Source organism: Acanthopagrus latus, chromosome 5 (assembly GCF_904848185.1).
Source record: "Acanthopagrus latus isolate v.2019 chromosome 5, fAcaLat1.1, whole genome shotgun sequence".
In the NCBI taxonomy this organism is placed as follows: Eukaryota; Metazoa; Chordata; class Actinopteri; order Spariformes; family Sparidae; genus Acanthopagrus; species Acanthopagrus latus.
In genome coordinates, this window is record NC_051043.1 from 8,904,910 (window position 1) to 8,926,536 (window position 21,627).

General features: G+C 42.6%; 1 protein-coding gene across 2 annotated transcripts in view; it reads right to left on the minus strand.

Annotated features, from left to right (window-relative positions):
* Positions 1 to 21,627, minus strand: part of slf1 (SMC5-SMC6 complex localization factor 1) — a 34,779-nt gene that overhangs the window by 11,992 nt on the left and 1,160 nt on the right. For both annotated transcript variants that reach the window (XM_037097192.1, XM_037097193.1), the window contains exons 3-17: positions 20,741 to 20,819; positions 20,405 to 20,630; positions 20,146 to 20,299; positions 19,357 to 19,485; positions 19,084 to 19,149; positions 18,416 to 18,562; positions 18,045 to 18,214; positions 17,738 to 17,872; positions 17,140 to 17,293; positions 16,823 to 16,991; positions 16,313 to 16,458; positions 15,670 to 15,764; positions 11,526 to 11,605; positions 5,482 to 5,574; positions 4,107 to 4,289 (exon numbers count right to left, since the gene is read on the minus strand). In XM_037097192.1, coding sequence (XP_036953087.1) covers positions 4,107 to 4,289; positions 5,482 to 5,574; positions 11,526 to 11,605; positions 15,670 to 15,764; positions 16,313 to 16,458; positions 16,823 to 16,991; positions 17,140 to 17,293; positions 17,738 to 17,872; positions 18,045 to 18,214; positions 18,416 to 18,562; positions 19,084 to 19,149; positions 19,357 to 19,485; positions 20,146 to 20,299; positions 20,405 to 20,630; positions 20,741 to 20,819 — 2,026 coding nt within the window. The remainder of the gene's footprint in view (positions 1 to 4,106; positions 4,290 to 5,481; positions 5,575 to 11,525; positions 11,606 to 15,669; positions 15,765 to 16,312; positions 16,459 to 16,822; positions 16,992 to 17,139; positions 17,294 to 17,737; positions 17,873 to 18,044; positions 18,215 to 18,415; positions 18,563 to 19,083; positions 19,150 to 19,356; positions 19,486 to 20,145; positions 20,300 to 20,404; positions 20,631 to 20,740; positions 20,820 to 21,627) is intronic.

Here is a 21,627-nt window from a genome sequence, read left to right on the forward strand (position 1 = left end):
AAAAATGCACACACCACACACACACCACACACACACACACACACACACACACACACACACACACACACACACACACACACACACACACGTACAGAGCCCAGGCCTCCAAGCAGACAGGCTTACAAAGGGGTGAGATCACTCCCAAATAAAGGCTTTGTTGGTGTGCCAGTGTCAGCGTTGCCCTCTCTGGCCTACCAAAACCTTGGCAGCTTGTTTCAGCCTGTCTGTTGGAAACAACTAGGACGGCAGTGTGAATGCCTCAATGAAAAATATCGTTTCAGGAGGTGCAGCGGGCACCCTGAAGAATAAAATCACGGGAATACGATAAATAAAAAAAAAAAAAGAGAGAGGAATGCAGATGGCCCACTATCCCGTTTTACTATCATGGGAGAATTCGAAAAAGTAGTCTGATGTATGGGCGTTAGAAATGCAGCCACAAGCACAAAAAGTAAAAAAAAAACAAACTGGAGTGAACAACAACATAAAGATGGTTACAGTAACTAAGCATGATGTAGCCCCCAAAGCTAAAACTTCTTCCACATTTAACAGCTTGGACTTAAAGAAAAGAATAAAAAAAAAAAAGGAGAGAAAAAAAAAAGTCAGGCCTATTGACGGTGTCCATGGCAACCACATTGCGGATCAGGGAGAGACAGTATAGCCTGGAGTCAAGAGGACCACCTCCTCATCAGCTCCCTGCTGTAGCCTTTAGACAACCCGTCATCAAGGTGTGAGGAAATAGCAAACAGTCAGGAGAGAGCGAGTGAGAAAAAGAAGTATAATGTACGAGCCTGCAGGTGTTTCATGTCGGGAGTATTCTCAGTCCTGTTGCTCTGCTCTGTCCCGGCGAGGAGACCTGGCCTAGACAGCAGGCCAGACGTCTGCTGCATTCACACATACACACACTCTCTTCCTCTTCTAATTTTATAGATACAGATAGCTGCTTCTTCCTCTGACCTCTTTTAATTTGCTCTCCCTCCTGTTCCTGAGGAAGGGAGGGGAAAAAAAAAAAAAAGGGAGCGCTCTCTTGTTTCCTCTCCGGGACTAAACAATCCCAGTCTAATTTATTTTTTGAGGACAGAATATGTACATGTGTTAATGGGAAAGTCGAATCAAATTAACTATAATTAGTCAAACTGAGAAGTGAGCAGAGGCAGAGGTACGTTACATGGGAGACTTGTTCAACGCCGGTGGAATGACACCCCTTACCCCCCCCCCAAAAAAAAAAAATGCACACACATTTCCTCTGCCACCTGCTGCCGTGCACCCAGTGACGCCACCCTCTCCTGAGCTGACACCCGTCACGCTTCCTTCAACCCTCCCTGAGCTCAGACTGTATGTGGCACGCAAACATGCAGACACACCAGCCAGTTGTGTTGTGACACATTTCACACAAAAAAACCTGCATGAGAATTTCGCAAGCGGCGGATCCTGACTCCTCTAATCTTGTCAAAAAGACATTAACAGACATCTTATGAGGTGATGCTGTAATCTGTTTGGACAGAAACTGCAGAGCAGGATTGCATGGAGATTATGAAGACAAGCAGTGGGGGCGGAGGGAGAGATGGTAAAGATGATCTAGAAATCACACAGTGAAGAGGCAGACGACGGCGATGGTCTCTGGGGTCCAGTACCAATTCTGTTTGTCTTGGGCCCACTGTGTGTGTGTGTCTGTGTGTGTGTGTGTGTGTATGTGTGTGTGTGTGTAGCGATAGGTAACCAAAAAAAAAACCCAGTTCTCATAGTTTTGTCTTTTAATGCTTATCTAGATAAATGATTACATTCTTGTCTTATCCTCACCAACTGACCTTTAAACAAAACCACAATGAAAATACACGCATCAGTGCTTGTACTGCACTTCATTCAATGGGAAGTTAGAAATTGTAATATTGGCTATTTTTTGGTTTGGTATCAAAGAACTAGCTGCACTGAAGGCCGACTGTTGTGTCGCCTTACGTCTCCTGCGTATTGCCCAAAAAGCTGCATTTGAACACACCACAAATATGCCTCTAATGTAGAATATGTTTGATTAAAGTCAAACATATTCTACATGCAAAAAGGAAGGGGGGAAACGTAAGGAGAAACCACACTAAATGTGTGAAATCATCCTTTCTTTTTTTCTGTTTCTCTTTTTGTGCACTGGCTCGCATACCTGAAGAGCCAATCCGAGTGATTTCTATCACAGACGAACAATTCTACATGCTCAGTCAACCATGGGACACACTGCACTGACTAGAGCCACAGATGCTCACTGACAGCTGTGTTGACCTGCTGTGTCAGGGCCTTTAATGTCAATGGGACCTATCCTGGTTAAACAAAGGTTAAAAAGAATTAAACAAAAAAATAAATAGCCAAGAGACAAAACCTCATTTTTATTCTGAAGTACAGATGAAGCCCAAAAAACCCTACATCATCATGTTCCATAGTGCAAAACAACTGCATCTTTGGTCCCATCCTCCATGCCGGGTAAGTGCCCATGTAGATTTAGGCAATCTGGACATATCATAAGCGTTTTGATCATAACCACGGTTGAGTTCTAAATTGCAATCTTTTTTCTTAATTATAAAATACCCTGAAGACTGCAGCCAGACTTCAATTATCCTATAGCCTATGAATTTCTCCATTTGTGCCATTTAAACACAATAATACACGAAAGATCAGTTAATTTTTTTGCACAGGCTCCTCCTCTGCCATGCCGCTAGCCATAACTCACGTTTCATTACTTACGATATGCATATCGATAGAGCAATTAATCCATCCAATCAGCACAGATCGTCAGTGAGATTTTGAGAAGTTTGAAAGGAGGACATTCAACACCAAAATCTCTACAACTCACCAGGTAAGTAGATTGCGGATGGCTTTAGAATGGATCACAATCTAAAATTGTCAAACTGCCCACTTTTATAAAAATGTCTTTCAATCTACATGGCCTAAGTCTGTAGGGAAGAATTTATGCTAGACGACATCAGGTCACTTTTTTTTCAGACTCTGGAGAAGACATTATACAACAGCTTCCACAGGCTGGACAGTAAATACTCAACTTGATGTGTAAAATCAGTGGAGTGGCCCTTTAAAAGCCTTGCCATCAACAGGTCCCCTCCTCCAGCAGGAGGCTAGTTAAGATAAAACTGCCCCTGCTAATAAGGTCGAAAGCAGCATTCAATCTGTCAGTAAGCTCCGCTACATTTGTTGGCTACATTAAATTGAGAGCTTGTCTTGGCTACAGCAGCAGTGACACGCCGCCCACCGCTGTAGTAAATCATTAGCTAAATGGCTAATTCTACAGATTAGCTCTCTTGGCAGCCGACTGGCTAGACAAGTTAAAGGTGTTTTATTTTAACATTATATGATTCCATCAGTGTGACGGGGACCATTTGGTTTAATGAATCATTTCAGGGAAGATGGATTGCGCAGAGACATGAAAACAGTTGAGTATATCCCATCCAATTAGGAAATGTACAAACATGTAACATATAGTGAGAGGAGGAGTTTTTAATTGAACCTGCCTGAGTAATGGTATTGAGAAAATGAATAGCGCTGACACCTATACCAGTGTCATAGCTTCAGCTTATAAAGGACATACAGACACAACCAACATTAAAATAATGGAAGGTCGGGTTCTATTCTTATTGGCAGAGAAATATTTAAAGCAGTAGCCTTACCTTATATGCACATATGCACCTTGATACACAAAGGTGCTCATTTTCATATAAAACCATCGACGTATGTTTACCATATATCTTTGAGACTGACTCAATCCACTTTACAAATTAGAAGAATGACTCTCCTCGCAACTGAGTTCCTAAATGTATGCAAAGCTGCAGCCAACTTTAAAGTGTGGATGTTGGCGTTCACCACTTTGAGGGCAAACCACCACAAATATATTCTCAACCTCTGCAAAACATGGCCTCTCACGTAAGTACTTGTGTGCTGCTTAGCAACAACGTTAAAGAGCAATATTACTTGGTAAAATAGCACTTTTTTGCTATCATAAAGGTAATACTGGAGTTCACTTGTTTTACTGGTGCTAGCTACATCTTATAATACCCGTATTTTGTGTGATGCTGTACGTCAGATTACGCTCTGAAGTACTGGTGAAGCTCACCCACCTGCATGCTCCAGTAGCATTTTGGCGATGTCCATGTGTCCGTTCAGCAGGGCGTCGTGCAGCGGACTGACTCCACCCACCTGGTTGTTGAGCACAGGGGCGGGGTGGTGACACAGCAGAGCCGCCACACACGCGGTGCTGCCGTGGTTGCACGCTTCGTGCAGGGGCGTCCAGCCTGCATGGTCTACAAGGGCATCAAGACAAGAACACACAAACACGAACATAAATAAATAGGAAAGTTACTGTTATCTTATATCTTTTAAGGTGAACTGGCTAAATACATATTTAAAAGACGGCTATTCAAAGACTTGGCTTTCTTCCAAGAATTTACATGGAAAATGGTGACTAAAGTGTAGTATTTTGATTACATATCAGGTGCAATCAGAATAGATGTATTGGACAATGTTTTACTGGAGAGTCCTGAATACAGATTTAAAATTTGGAGAGGCTTGTGGCATGAGCAGGCTAACCCACTTGGTTGTGGCTAACTTGTTGGTTAGCTCTGAGTGGCTAGCAAAAAAGATAGCAGGAGCTAACTGGAGGAATTCCGTGCCAAATCTTGGCGAAGACAAATTCCAAATATTTTTTGTTATAATTGTTTGTTTCCATTAGATGAATAGCAAAGCACATGAGACTGCTAAAGACTGATTAGCTATTCTTACAGCTATTTAAAATTCTTGTTTGGGAGTTACAAACAGCCCGTGTCTTACACAATAACGCAAAAATCTGCATTTTATGAAGTGTTAAAATACTTCAGTCGATCATGTTATAAAGCGTTAGTTACAAGTTAAACGGCCACGGTCGGACAAATCCTGAAGATTTAAATGGAATAATGGGGATCTGCCCAGCCTCCAACGGAAATGATTTGCCTCGGTTAACATGGGCCTCGTTTTGGGAGACAACTACAAAGTGACAGCGGCAATTTTACCATTTAGCACATAGTTCTGCCTAATCACATATTGGACATCAGCTGTTACGTAAGCCCCCTACTGAGACGTAAAGGGCAACTGCAAAACCGGAGGAACCCTTTGAAACGGCGCATTTCAATAAAAGGAGGGCAAGTCATTATATTTGACCTAAAGGGACAAAAGAAAGTCACTCTGAAATATCAAAAGGCGTCCAATTCACTTAGCAAAGTCACCATAAAGCTGTAAATCGGAGTCTCCAAACCCATCCCGCTCTTCCTAGACACACCCTTTACATTTTAGCTGAAGGTTAACCTCAATGATGACGCACACACACCCCTATTTCTTCTCTGCTCTTTTTTTTTTTCTCCTCCAGTGTTAATCGCTCACCGAAAAACCCCAGAGCAAACAGTGGGAGTGAAGTGAGATGACGGTGAGACTGAGGTTACAGAGAAAGCAAGAAAGTCTTACCCTCAACGTTGACGTCCGTGCCAGGGAGCGCCAGGATCTGAAGCACCGTCTCCACTTGGTTCCTCTTGCAAGCTCTGTGGAGGAGGGTCTCTCCTTCGACCAGGACACACAACGGACAAACACACCCAAAAGAGAGGAGAGGCGGAAGAGAGAAGAGAGAAATCCAAAAATTAGGGTGTGCCCGATGTCCTGCCCATTGTCCCCCTCCATATGGTGAACACACCAATAAAATACCACAGAAATGTCCCCAAACACCAAAAAAAAGGAAAAAAAAAAAAAGCGCCTGACCTAAAAAGTACGACCCGCCAATGAGGAAGCGATTTAAGAAGAGTGATGAGAAAAAGGGGGGAGATCTTTCAAGGGAAAAAAAAGAAAATGGAAGGAAAAAAATTAAAGATGGATAGTTTGGCTAATTCGCGTCGCTCTTCTCCTCTTTTATAGACACCAGAGATTTTCCCACTTACACCCCGAGCCCAACAAAGTTGATATCGGGGCAGTCGGCGAGTGAATGAATGTAGCGCTGAGAGAGCGGTCTTGCTTCCTGTCCGCTCGTCCCTATATTGTTACTTGAGAGGAAGTTATGCTAGACAGCCCACGCACAAAGCCTCGAAAAGGATTCTTCACAGATCCAGGGTTCAAAAGCTCCGCTGGGCATTGCCAGTGTCACCACGTGATATTTAATCAGCAAACTACCAAGTGAACAGGCACGGAAGAACCCTCTCATGGATTTCATTTACATTTTTAAACACAATTTTCTTCTCCCCTCTTCCACCCCCCCACCCCCCTTTTTTTTCCTCTTCTCATCCTTACCCCGTCCCTCACTCTTTCCTGATACAATATTAAACCAGGAATATATTAGCGGGCCAGAGCCCCCTCTTTTCATGTATGGCTGAACTTCAGAGGGAAGTTAAAGGCCAAGCATGAGTGGCTCTGTGCTTGCCAGTATAATACAGAACTGCAAAGCCCATAATAAATGCTTTACTAGCTCTCCCCAGGACGCCACGCCTGTACGGGGGCTCCACTCCAGTGCGCACAGAGCACAGACCGGGGCAAAAAGTGGTGGAGGAGGAGGAGAGGGGAGGGGAGGGGAGGGAGAAAACAGGGGGACAAGAAAGTAGAAGCGGCGGAGAAGAGAGCGAAAGGGTTTCTTGCATTTCAAAGCATATGAGGGCAATATTAAAAATGCTGCCTCCTATTCATTCTGATGAATTCCTTTCTTCCTTGAGGTGTCTTTGAGGATGCAGAAGATGCATTAAATGCCATTCACCAGTGGTAAAGAGGTTGAGAGCGGAAGAAAGAAAAAAAACGTGAAATGGACGGCTTTTTTTTTCTTTAACAAAAAGAGAATCTTTTATGTTCTCCCCTGGAAATGTGATGCAAAACCAAACAAGCAAGAACTTTTGCCACACACTTTTTCTTTGAGATGCACGATGATATCAGGCCGATAAATGATCTCCCTGATAATGGGAAATATCTGTTATCAGCCATTTATCGTATTTGTTGGAATTCCTAGACGATAATACAAAGCCAAATTGCTTTTAGAGACTTAACAAGCACAGCATCACAGTCTAATACCGTAGGTGGGGAAATGCACTTTTACAGTTGTGATCCGCCAAAAAACCCAGACAAGAACAAGACTAGGAAGAAAAAAAAAGAACAACAACAACAGCAAGCGCGGCACACAATACATGTCCCCTAAGGCTTACGAGAGGAGGAAAAAAAAGTTTTAACATAACAAATGTTATAAGAGTTTTGGAATATTAAATCACCCATGTATGCTCACCACATCTAAGCCTTCCTTACCCGCAGGTGTGAATAAACACAGGGTTCTTAACTTCTTCACAAGTTGCAGAAATGATCGGTTATCTTATCGGTTTCAGCCGTGAGAAGCAGGCAACCAAATGTTCTCCGCATTGGCTGAAAGAAATTGATACATCGCATTCCTACTCTTTCTAGTGCTGATAATGTCAACTTTAGAAATATTAACACAATACATACAGCATATGATAATAATTCCTTGCACATTACATATAGAAATGTTGCTGCACAAACCTCTACAAATGTACAAGATCAACATTAAACAGACAGATGATGTCAATAGTGAAAACCATGGACGTCAATGATCAACTATTAATCACTGTTAAGAATTTCACAGATTAAAAATGTCTGTGCCTACACATTGATACTAAATACAAAATATACAATACACAATTCTGGCATGAGAAAATGTATTTAATCAAGAGCAATTTGTTGTTTAAAAAATACAAGAAGACATTCTCCACAAACTGCTATCCTTTCATCCTAACTACTAAGCAGCCTTAATCTGATTGGATTTTGTCGGGCCAGTTGTTGAACAGCGACAGACATTGAATGAAACCATTATTTTGTGTTATTTGGTTTTTCATTCAAGTAACTTAAACATCTGTTCCTTTAACTCCACACGTAGCCTAATCTGATTGTGTATCATACATACATACATACAGTAGACAGAGTATAGATGTCAATAATTAAAACAACTTCTAATGGAAAAACATTCAACATATTTCCCTGATGAATCGGTCAAGTCTTACTTCAGACTTCAGAAATACTTGTCTGACAATTTGAATGCTAAAACAAAAAGGAAAGATTAATGAAATCCCTAAAATAAGGGACTTTGTACTGCAGACAAACAAACTTGCCATTAACTTCTCCAATCGTAAAATCCAGACACAGTCTACTTGAAGATTAGCGGTGACTGTCCAGTGCAATAACCCACAAATATGTTTCCACTCTGAAAATCAAATTAACTTACACAACAGTGCACGGCTGTTTGCAAGCGCAACATCAGAAAGCAGACACTCAGAAACTATCATGACGTCAATCAATGAAGGAGACCGATAGTGCCAATCCAAAAATATAACCATAGAGGGTGGAGCCCCGTCTGAACTACAGTACCAAATGAGTAAAGCTGTACTGTGTGGCACATCAGTTTTCTACATGGGCTGCTGTGCTATTACCGGGCTCTAAAACGATGTGATTAAACACCCATTCCCCTACACCCCGTGTGTACACATCCTCGCAAATGCCAGGACCAATCCACGCACTGTTAAATCACTTTAATGGCCCCAATTTGGACACAACGCCTCTATTATAGGGGTAATTGCATGCTCAGCATTTACAAGCACGGAAAGGATAAATCCGCCTGTCCTTTTCTATAAATCCCCCGTTTCACACTTTAATAGAAAAGTTAAATGTATGTGTTGCTCTTTATATCCCTCAGTCTGCTTGCTATGCTCCTGTAAAGTGTCACTTGGCCCGCCGATCTCCGGACCAGAGAGCTGCTGGAAGCCTGTAACAATGCTATTTGTTAGGAATGTGTTAGAAAGGTATTCTGTGCCAGTTTCTGGACGTATTTAAAACTATTTGAAGACCACTGCTGTCGCTGGCTCTAAGAGCAATGGCAGCACGTTAATTTTCCTCAGATCAAGCTTGCTGCAGCATTCACCGAGCCTCAAAAGAATTTACTGGCATTAACGTAAGTGACCATTACTTTAACATTCCACTTGTGGAGATTTTAATGTGAGATACAGTCATTTAATCAGTGGAGCCGTTATGTCACTCCACCTACAAACATGTTGTATGACGCAAAACACAATGTCTCATTAATAGTACTATGCAAAACTTCAATATGAAAGCTTAAAAATATTTCAAGGAGGTTTGTTTTTGTAAATATCTTGTGTTTTTCTATTCATTTTCTATTTGGCTTTATGCATATTTTTCTGACTCTTTTACCTGTACTGTTGAATCTCGAGCAGTCATAACAAGTGAATTTCCCCATTGTGGGATAAATAAAGCCCATCTTAAATCATAATCCTAATCTTAAAATGGCTATGGAACAGTCTCAGTTTGAAATGCTGCTGCGCATCTATATGTCCTACATAAGCAAACAAGGTCATTAGCGACAAGACTGGCTTTTCCTGTATAGTCAGTGAAGTGTTCAGTTATTCTTAATGCCTGTCAACAGGTCTGACTCTGACTTGGTCTGATGAAAATGTCATCCTCTGCAAGAGTAGACTGAACACAAAAACATTGCTTCACCATCATCATATTTTAGTAACTTATCTAACATAGCCACAGATTGATACAATATTGTGCATCCCACAATCAGCTGTGTTAAAAAAAAAAAGGGATTAAAAGTACTTGCATCTTTCTTTTACTTGCTTCAGACAGGAAGTGGTGGTGCCTGTACCGTTTTTTTGTCCACCGGGGTCACCAGAATCAACAAAAACAAAATAAAGTTCTTCATAGCAACTTTTTTATACTTTAAATGTAATGTTTTGCTTCTGTCAACTAACTAAACATACACAATATAGTCTTGCATACCCAGAACCCTCTGCAGCACTTTTTGAGGGAAAAAACGTTCTGGGAGGTTTGCACAACTTTAAAACCAATCGCAATCATTTTTGGGCAGCGCTAAACCAATGACAGTGTGATGCTGTACACCAGATGTGTACAAGAAAACTGCAAATCACTGGTTAGAAAAACCCGTATGAGAAGTCCTTCAAATACTGACAAACAGGACAAATGTTGCTGCATGACAACTCGGTAAACTTCATCTGCCAGGACCAGGCGGTGTAATCGAAATCTACAGATCAGCTACTAATGGACACTGTGGTGAGATTATTTTAGCCAATATCAAGTGTGTTAAATATAATTTGACTAAAAAAAGACTTGCATTTATCATTTACATCATCTATCAAAGCACCAGCTTCTTAGATACTTCATTAAGTTTGATAAAGTTGCCACAAGTGCTGCTAATACTGTGCACTGTATGCACAGTATTAGCAAAGTATGCAGTTACAATGTTTAACACTCTGATCCACGGTGACATGAAGCGAAGAGCAAACACAAACACAGCAGGTCTTGTTTGACAATCTACATACAGTATACTGAGGCTGATTTAGACTGAAATATCTGCTGAGCCTCCAGACGAAGCAAATACGGAAACCGAATAAGAGAGGTTCATCCCAAATCCCTCAACCCCTCTGAGCTACTTTGACAAAGATACTGAAGTTCCAGGAGGCGAGACAGATGCTCCAAAGCAAAAAAAAAGTAGCATATAAGAAAGTGAGCTTACATATGTGGGGGGAAAAAAAGCCTGTAAGAGAAAGAGAGGGAGGGAGAGAGAGAATGGGGTGAGATGGGATGGGATGAGAGGGCGAGAGGGGAGGATGCTGTGCCGATGGTTCATCAAAAATTAATGCCGACCGCATCGGTATAGAGATCACGTAGTGGAAAAACAACACATGCCAACAGCCTTGAGTCTCCTGCCTCTCCCACTCCACCACTCCCCCACTCTTTTACCCTCCACCCCTCCTTCATACCGGCACAGGGCCTTTCTGATCAGGTGGAGGGGGGAGATATGAGCTCTGACACCTTCGAGAGTTCACATAGAGTGCCATGCCTCTAATTGCAGGAAGTTCCGCCAGTGCAGCCGCTGTATATCTGCAGTGCTCCCCTAATTGCTGCATTTAATATTTCTAAAATGGAGATCTGAGACACACTCTGCTGCGTACTAATATGTGGTATTGTTTTGTGTGAGAAAGCCATTATTCCTGCCCGCACCACTCACATATGTATTACTTTTTTTTATTTTTAAAAAGGTGAATAAGGAAAAAAGAAAACAAAGAGCGCAGTGTTGTGTTTCAAAGCCAATGGAACAAGGAGGGGAGGAGGGGGAGGAGGCGGTGTAATACAGAGGTGGTAATGCGGCCCAAACCCAGGCCCCAAACACACACGACAGGCTGAATGATGCAGCCAAGTCGCTCCTACCGCTGACGAGATGGAAGCATGGTCCGATGCAAATCAATCACTCTTTCCATACATTATGTGCTCTTCATTAAACTGAAAGTGATGACAGAGCTATCATGTTCCTCTTTACTGATGACCTAGTGCAGTGCATCAGTCCATTAAAAGTCTGCTCCTTGCAAATGTGCAGCTATACTTCCAAGCAGCTGTGTGTGCGTGTGTGTATGTGTGTGTGTGTGTGTGTGTGTGTGCCGTACCTGCTGCGTTGACTCTGTTCAACCCTCTGGGGATGTTCTCTTTCTCTGGGCTTGTTCCATTCACCAAAGAGCTCTGAGCACTGTATGGAGACGTAAGGACATGGTCAATGGGGTTATGAGAAAATATATGTGTATGTGTGTGTGTGTGTGTGTGCGTGTAACCTAATTCAATGAGAGCGCCCATGATTCACATTTACAAGTCCAAAGTTTCAACGAGTGGCCATATCAGCATGACAGTGAGGAGACCTGGTGGTATAGAGAGTGGAACGGCCATCTCTGTGCTGTGAAAAGTGCCATTAGCAAATGAATCCCTCGTGGCGCCGTATCATTTCATATGAAATCTGACAATATCTGTCAAGCCCCTACTGTGTTGGCCACACACACACTTCACACACCCAGTCCTCCATTCCCGTCTCCAAAGCACTTTTCCTCCCACTTAACGCCTCAAACGCACAGACGGAGGATTCGATGTGAGCAAGCACATTAGGAGGAATAACTAGTAAAAGAAAGTGAAGCCTCTTCAAAGTAGTGGCGTGCTAATAGCTGTGGGCTGTCACTAGTCCTGTGAGTGGGTATGGGAGATCTGCCTGCATGAAGCCTGACAGGTGTCTGGAGTGTATACGTCTGTGCACGTGCGCGTGCGCCGCATTGAAGCGGAGTGCCATCCGTATTACAGGGAAGAGGCTTGTTCCCTGGTAATTGGCTTGTTCAGAAGCCAGGAAGAAGCTCCCAGCAGTGAGGAGGAAACACACGTCCTGTCACGTTGCTTGTTATTAGCAGGGACAAGGCTGAGAAGAGATGAGACGAGCTCTGTGTCTATGTGTGTGTGTGTGTGTGTGTGTGTGCATAAGAGAGTCCATAAGAGTGTCTGGGACAAGGGCGGACCACTTCTCATCTCGAACCACTTCACCCAAGTGTCCCCTGTCCATATAGGTTGGCAGCAGTGGAGGTTGACAGTACTTGGCTTGTATACGCCCCGGTCTCTCCTTCCCCCATGGTCTTCTTTAGGAGGCCAGCATGCTGTCAGTGGCCCAGATATCAATTCTGGGCCTGGGGCAGCATGTGCCCTTGGAGGCCGACTCTCAAGAAACTTGTTTGCAGTAATGGAAGTGATGGGGAAGTGCATGTCGAATGCCACAATGAGAAAAGACTATGCATCACGTTATCTACTTCATTTAATTCTGCTAAAAATGAAACAAAATCGTCCTCTTTAATCCGTCTCCACTGTAGGGCTGCAACAAATGATTTTCATTATCGATTATCTGCCGGATATTTTTCACAATGAGTCGTGTGGGTCTATACGATTTCCCAGAGCCCAAAGTGAAGGATTTAAACTGCTTTTGTTGTCCAACCACGATTCCAAAATGCCAAAGAAAAGCAGGAAATCCTTCCCCTTTGCTTTAAAAAAATGATTTAAATGATTTATGATTATAAAAAAAAGTTGGCATACAGATTTCCTTTCAATCAAAATAACTGATTAATCAGCTTACAGTTGCAGCTCAACTCCATTGTTAAAAAATCCTGTTACACTGTAAGGTCTGTTCAGGAGAGACACAGCCAAAGTAATGACACAGTCAAATGGCTTGAAAAGATAAGCAATGCACAGAGCTTGATTAAACCAGCAGGAGGAAACCTTCATTTAATTACAGCTTCCCTTCTGCTAACAGCGCTCACTGCCATGCAGCCAGCCGGCAAGTCAAACGGCCATCTAAACAGTCGGTCAATCAGCCGGCCTGTCAGCCTGGTATGGCTTGGACGTGTGCCCTGATGCCAGCCTGTCTGTTGGTGCAGAAGAAGCACACTCGCCATCTCTCATATATACAGCACCTTCAAGTCACAGTAAAACAACCTAATGCGTTCTAACGGCCAGAAAGGAAAGATAAAAAAGGTCACGTGTCTCCTTTCAGCCTTTATGATCCGCTCCGTCTCTTTTTGATAAATACGTCACCAGACACCTTGCCAGGAATTTATCTCAGTCTCTGAAAAGACGGAACTGAAACGTCTGCGTGAAAACCACAGTGGAGCCACCGTCACATTTGTGCTATTTAAAGCCGAGTACAAGGCACAACAAATATAGCTGATTTCTTACATAAAATATTCAAATTTTACAGTCAAAGCAGTATCCAAAAACAAACCAAAGGATTGTCTTAAAAAATGCTTGGAGATGGAGGATCGCGTCAGACGAAACATTTCTACATAAAACGTGTTAATTGATTAAGAGTGTCGACATCGCTGAGAATACGTATAACATCGCGGATCCGACCATGAAACACGAGGAAACAAGATTTCCTTTTGGCTTCTGTCCTCGATTTATCACATGCTTTGTCATCTTGATGTCACTCTTTCTTTCAGGGTCAAATGATTTTACATGCCCTTTGGCATTTCTTTATCTCATCCGCACAGATTGCATTCCTTGTTTTGTTTTTTTGTTTTTTTCCTGTTCCTCTCGCGTCTATGTCAAAATAAACTAAACCCTTTCAACTGCAGGGAGAGCAGAAAGTAGAAGGAGAGCAGTGATGGGTAGAGGGGATCTGGTCAGGGCATGAACCAGTAGCCTTCACATGAACCTGCTCCCTGGTGGCTCCTGCTTTCTCCAGGCCAACTACCTGCTGGTGGAGTAGCAGATGTCTGATACGGGGTATGGAGAGTGTGTGTGTGTGTGATTGAATTCAAAGAGGGATTTAGTATGCGAGGGCAGCTCAAGAGAGGTGGAGAAGGTGGGGGTGAAGGCTGAGAGCTGGTGGTCGTGAGGGAAGACACAAAAGCCTGATGGGATATCCTAGTCTGTCTATCTGTCGGCTTCCTGTCCAAATCAGACTCAGCGCTGTGTGTGTGTGTGTGTGTGTGTGTGTGTGTGTGTGTGTGAGGAGGGGTCTAACCTCCCTTTGCACCCCTCCTGTCAGCCAGCACACACTGATAGGATCAGACCTGGGCATGACCCATCACATGCCAACTCCTCACGCTCCGTCTGACCTCCATTTGCCTCTCTCCAGCTTTCCCTCAGTCCCCTCCATTCATGCATCTCTGCGCCTCACCCCCACCCACCAACACACCCACCCAAACACACACTCATCCTCTCTCCAGGTGTTCCTTTGTTCTTTTCACTCACATTTCTCATCAGGCCTGTACACTTTCACCCGTTTTGCCTCATGCTGCCTTTATCTTTAAATCTATGGGTGGCGAACTGACAATGGTAGCGGAGTAGACAGCCGGTTGAATAGTTCTGAGGGACACAGCTAATTTGAGAAGATAACAGGCAGTGGAAGGTTTTATTACGCAGCTTCTGTGAAATCTGACCAGCAGCACGTATGCTGTCACACAACCTAGAAACCAACTTTTTGAAAAGCAACAAGCCGCAACGACAGAGAAAGCGGTGACCATAGTGGGTATAAAAGAAGTGGCCACTTGATCTGAAAAGGGAAGCCAACGTGCCTTAAACATGCATTATTTCTAATGACCAGCAGTTGGTGATTCCACTGGTTTCATAGGACGTCTGACTGTATGTAAGCTTATGAGAGAATTACCCTACTTCTCACTGTATCTATTAACTCAGTATACAGTTTCTTAATGAGTTCACCGTCTCAACTCCATTCCTCCTCACTACAGCATGATATTCAGTTTGTAAATCATGGTACCATTTAAAGTAGAATAGAAGATCAAGCACATAATACTTTCGGGCATGGGTACTTTTTGATTGACAATTTGCTACCATGGTGACCTGTCAATCAGGCTAGAGGCCCGGCAATGCGTATCTATGTGTTTTCCAGCTATGGAAGTTCATTTTCACAATGTCTTCTTCAGTGATTGGTACAGTGTCTTGTAACAGGGTGAATGATGTCCGCCCCCTTATAACTTGTAGGATCACAGTGATACATACATTACATTGTTATGATGCAATGAGTTCTGTTTGTAGTTAGCACCCAGGTCTGACAAATTGTTACTGAGGGGGGTGCGACAATGCACAAAAAGCCAATTTCTACCCAGTGTTCTCTTAACATAATGGCAGCAATTCAGTCAAAGCCTAATAAAGACGTAACATCAAAGTCACAAGTTCTGCTTCAGGCTCTTGAATATGAATATGAATATGAATATGTACCTGAGAGACCATACCTGAGTGGCATGAACAAACACTGGTGTAACTGACCTGCAAACAGTACCCTGACCGGTCCATCCAGTCCTGAGGCGAGCCCCAGCGGGACACCGGGCCAAACTTCCTAGAGCAGGCAGGTACGACAGCACCTGCCAGAAGTCACACGGACACACACAAGGTTATACAGTGCCTATACATGCCAAGCTTGAGTGTCTTTTGGGGACTGAGAAGGCACAAACACTCCAAGTGTGTGTGGGACAGCCAGATGTTTTGCTGCTATGTGATATAATGGGGCCGCCCACATCAGGCACCTTTGTCTCTGTGGCAGAGAGCTGTAATATAATCCAAACCAATTTTCACATTGCCAAGTGAACTTATGCTGAACATCTGTGTGTGTCTGTGATGTTTTATCAGAACTGTCAGATCTTGCAATCTCTCATTTTGCCAAAAACACATACAAAGTCACAAAGGATTTTCTCAGCTAAAACTAAACTAAACTAAACTAAACTAAACTAAACTAAACTAAACTAAACTAAACTAAACTAAACTAAACTAAGCAGCACATTGATGTTTGGTTTCATACAAGTCAGAGGTGCATGACTCAAATTACAACACAGACTGTCATGAAAGCGATGAGGTTTCCTGTGGGTAGGTGATGGGGGGCCAAGTGATGAACAATACATAAACGCACACTCACCATTTTCTTGAGAGAGAGGGGTTCGTCCACAACTGTGTATCCATTTCTGCAGCAAAGATTCCTGAATATGGCATCGGCCATCACCACCTTCATTCTGGTAGAGTGAATTCTGACAACCAGCTCTGCCAGAACCACCGGAGGCAAATCTACAGGACAAAATGGAGGGGAAATGTTGCAGATGCCAAACTGAAGTGATAACACGATTCACTGATTGAAAGCAAAGCATCTTGGTAAGAAGACAAAGGGTAAGTATAGCATTCAGAAATGCTACTTGTCCTAATGCTATGAATAGTGAATAATGTTTTTGATTGCACATTCTATTTTCTGGTGCAGAATTTCTTGTGCCAGCCGGAAACATTTGGACTTCTACGGCATTAGTCCTCTTGTGTGTGGGAAACACACATGCACACAGACAAAATGAAACTTAAAAGATAGGCATAGCTATGGACCTAGGGCCAACATTCACACATAACAAAAACTGAGATATTCTTGCTCTTTTTGAATCCTTACCTTGGCTGATAACGGCAAAGTGCTCTCCGAGGTCTTTTAGGCCCTTTTCCACCAGGTTCTGGTTCAGCTTTAAGTGCTGCTGGCACCAGAACTCCACCAACACAGACAGGAGGTCCAGCAGGGTGTCCGCCAAATGCAGCCTCTGCTTCTCACCCCCCTCAGCGTAGTCCTTCAGCGATAAACAACATCACAGTATGGACTTAGCAAGCTCTAAGAGAAGGTGTAGCTAATTTTCTTTTTCTGGTCAGATTACTAATATGACCCAACTCGCTGTTTTGTTGGATGATGTAACACACCATCAGTCCCACAGTATTTACCTCAATGGCAGCCTGTACCAAGAGCTGGGTTAGTTGCTTCACAGCTCGGGACAACAGTGTCGAGCGCTCCCACACAGTCCAGAAGGTTCCGTACAGCAAAGATCCCGAAGCTGAAGCGTGACAGACTCCAGTTCCCTCTGGCAGCAGAAAATCCCTGAGCCAGAGAGAGGCAGAGGAAGACAGGGGTTACTAAAAGAAGAGTAGACCATCTAATGTGGCGAATTCAAGCACTGATTGTAAGAAAGGAATGGCATGAATTTAACAAATTAAAATGAAATTACATTTGAAGTCAATATTATGTGCAGACGAGTAAATGTGTTACATGAGGCTTTTCAAATGAATACAAGTGTCAACTGAAAAATGTGACTGTTGTGAATACAAATTAATGTGTCCCAACACCTGCAGCACACACCAGCTAAAATAAAGCAATCTGTTGAGAATTTCTGGAACAGATGAACTCGTGTCTATTGGGAAAATCCCTCCAAAAATAGACCAATCGCAGGGTTTGTTGATGAACAGAAAGGAGACGGCGCATCTAAAACAAACAAAAAAAGAGCGCGCCCTATATACACTGTATATACAGTATTTAGGTTGTTACCAGGTGGTGAGAGAGTGGAGTTCCCCCTGGAAGAGCTTGAGGACAAATGCCAGGAGGTCGGTATGAAACTGTACCAGCGTTGGCAGAGCAGGTCCAGGGAGAGGGTGACACGTGACCTCACTGGACATGCAATAACTGAAGGAATACATGCACAGAGACAAAGAGTAAATATATATAAGATATTTTTTTTCTCCATATTTGCTAACGAAATACATGATGTGGTTACTTATAATGCAATCTAAAAATAGGTCGTATATTATATATATGAGGTGTATATTATATATGTATTTATGTGTATTATCTATACCTTATGGCTGTCTCTAGAAAGGGCCACAGGCCCGCCTTACACCGAGGACACTGCAGCACTTGGGTAAAATATTTTTTCAGTGTGCTGGGTGCCAGCCAAGGAGGGTTGGTAATGAGCAGGTTGTACATGACATGTTGCAAATTTCTCAGGAAGACGGACGTGGCATTTCCCTGTGAGATAATGATAAGAAAGAAAATAGGAAGAAAAAAGGGAAAAATAGCGACTTGTGAATGGTATCGGATAGAAATTTGTGCAGTCCTTCATTCAGAAGGGAAAAAAACCGTAATGAAACATGATACAGTTTCATGTATGCATTGAGGATAATGCAGCAGGAGGTGGGTGGATTTATGATCCGGTAATTCTGGTCCTACCTGCTGTGCATATTCTAGGAGGGAGACCAGGTATGGCACTGGAGGAAGCAGGCCAGGGAACAGAGCGCTTCTGATTGAGTCCAAGGCTTCAATGAAGAGCCCGCACTCTATCATACTACCAACATTGCTGAAGTCCATTTCTGTTGCCTGGAGGAATGAAAGAACAATGATGAAATGAAAGAGGTATACAAAAAAAAGGAGAAGAAAACACTGCACTCAAGGAGACGGACAGGCGAAAGAGGAGAAAAAAGCAAGGGCAGAAGGGTAATGGAAATAGGAAGTGAATGGGCATTACAGGTTCCTGGGGGTCATTTCTGACTGTCTGTTTTTGCCAAATAGCATTTGGATTCAGAGAGCGGAGAATGGAAATACATGAGAACTTATAATAGCAATCTGATGGAGAATCACTTGGGTAAGGTATGGACAAGACAGTGGAGAGTGTTGTTAATAGGCCTGCCAATCACAGCTCTCAGATCAGCTGACAGTGGTGGTTAAATTGGTGACCTGAGTATGAAGCGCCCTTGCTCTAGATGTCACTTTCCATTGAAATGTATGACATAAAGGAAATTGAATGACCCGATCCTCTTGATGAAACACGTAGTTATTTTAGAGATAAAAAGAACTTATCAAGGGTGTGTGTGTGTTTGCGTGTGTGCGTGCATATCTACCTGGGACTGTGGACGGTGCGGGTCATGGTAACCCAGAAATTCAAGGAAGCGCAGTCTCGGTTGGCCCTACAGCAAAAGACCCCATTAACAATGTCAAATACATGCAACACAGCCAAAATAGGTCATTCAAGCGCACAGAATGCAGACCGTCTAAGAGAAAACTACGCTTCAGTGCTTCTCTGCAGCAAACCACAAACACACACACACACACACACACACACACACACACACACACACACACACACACACACACACACACACACACATACACACCTCCTGTTTGATGACATATTCCCTGAGCTCTGCCTCCAGCTTAGAGAAGTCAACATCAACAAAACTGGCGTTCTTCGTCTCAGCTGGGTGATCATCAGTCATGTTGAACTTCATATCTGCACAATTGCTCTGCCAAGAAACATTTAAAACATTTTTTTCAAGCTGATAATTATCTGGTATCTGAAAAAGCTTTAATATCATTTGTTAAAGCAACAGGAAGCAAGCAGTCATATGCAAAATACAAGCCTTGGAAGACTTCAGGACTGATGAGAAGGACATGATGAAGCCTGATACTGCTGGAATGTGACAAAGTGCATTTACTCAAGTGCTGTACTTAAGCACAAATTCAAGGTACTTGTATTTACATTCAATACAACTTATTCAGCTATACCTCAGAGAGAAATGTTGAGGTTTTTACTCTAGTATTTGTCTCACAGCTTTAGTTCCTTTTTCTTGTCAAGTGAAAACCCTGTTTCTCCAACTTGTGATTTTGAATGAGATTCATTTTTCACAAACTATGGGATAATATGTTCCTTTATGGGTTGAGAAAATCCTCCTATTCATTCAGTGAACTAAACTTATAACTTAACGATTCAGTTCAATTAAGCTTTAGGAGTGAAGGTGAAAAAACATGTTTTTCATTCAAATCAAGAAATTATAAACTCAATTATTTAACAAATAAAATGCTACAGATCAGGCGTTTTACTCAATTAAAGGATGCGACTATTTCTTCCACTTCTGCTGATAATCAGTCAATGAATGTCATTTAAATAAATTAATCTGACTTACCCCAAAGAGGTGCTGGACAATGTGGCTTACAGGATAGCAAGGAGCACTGTGGGATTTTGAGTCATCTGTGATGGGTTTAGCCATGACATGCGTAACAGAGGCATGAGAGGGAGGAGGGCAGCGGTATACTTTGGCCCTGCCTGCTTTCAGGAGCCTGGGGAAGTTTGAGGTGTGATTCATTTAGAATCATGCAACATTTTATATACCCAGGGATGGATCGTTGTGAGTAGTGATAAAGGATTTTTGTATGACTCCTCACCGTTTGAACATGGCCCTGCGGGTGGGCTCTTGAACCATGAGGAGAACCCTCCAGCCCTGGAATGCCCCTTTTATCCTCCCGCTGGCCACCTTCTCCCTCCACTGCCTAACAGGGTAAAAGGCAGATGTGGCACACGTGGAAATGGAAATTTCATAGGGTCCTTCTGCAAGCCAGGATCCATTCTTAACACTGTCCAACACATAGTCTGGAGTCACAACCCACTTTCCTGGTCAAATGAAAGAGAGAACAATGGTCTTCTGTCAGTCTTAGGACCGTGAAGTGAAGAATTATTTTCTGACATTCATCATCATCACTATAGTAACAATGGTGACTGACCTGCAGCACAGGCTGCCAAAAACTTCTCGCTGGACAAAACCTGAGGGATTATGAGATGGGTACTGCTGTGCTCATAGACCTGGGTGAAAGATGATAACAGCATCAGTGTTTATACAAGTAACAAATAATAACAGACGGCATACAACAACACCAAATTTATCATATATCATATACAAAAGATTAAAATAGTAATAATCAAAATCAGATCATTCAACTAATTCTCATGGAAAAATAATTGTGTTTCTCTGTTATTTGTTATGAGAGGCAAAACTGTTCAGATTGTGCAAAATAAACACTTAGATTGATTAGATCACTTAGATGGAATTGCAACACAGGGAAGCTGATATCTTCGAAGTCGTTCCAATATCAAAAACTTTTGTCACCCATAGTATTCCCGTCTTTTGTGGCCACCATCCAGGTCTTTTCAGCTGCCAGTTTGTTTGTGCCCTCTCTGTGACGCAATACAAATATTTGTTTCTTAACAACTACTATTATTATCTGGATAATGTCGTGAATGAAGTTTATTTTGGCCAGGGTAATGGTGACATGAAATTTCGATAGTGTCCCATGACTCTACAACAGAAAAGTACAGTAGACTCTAGGTGCTGCACTGTAGGGCGGAATGCCCTTCAACTAGTATGGTATCATAACATCAAGATTCTTTCCGAACGTTTCCTTTGTAATTTACATTTACATTTAGGGCATTTAGCAGACACTTTTGTCCAAAGTGACTTACAATAAGTACATTTGTCACAAGAAAGAAACCACAACATGACAGAGTTAAAAATAAAAAAGAAACAATTTTAATAATTATAAAAAAAAAAACTGATACCAGTAATTCTGACAGCCTGCTAACTGCTGACAGACAGAGGCAATGTTTTCTCTAT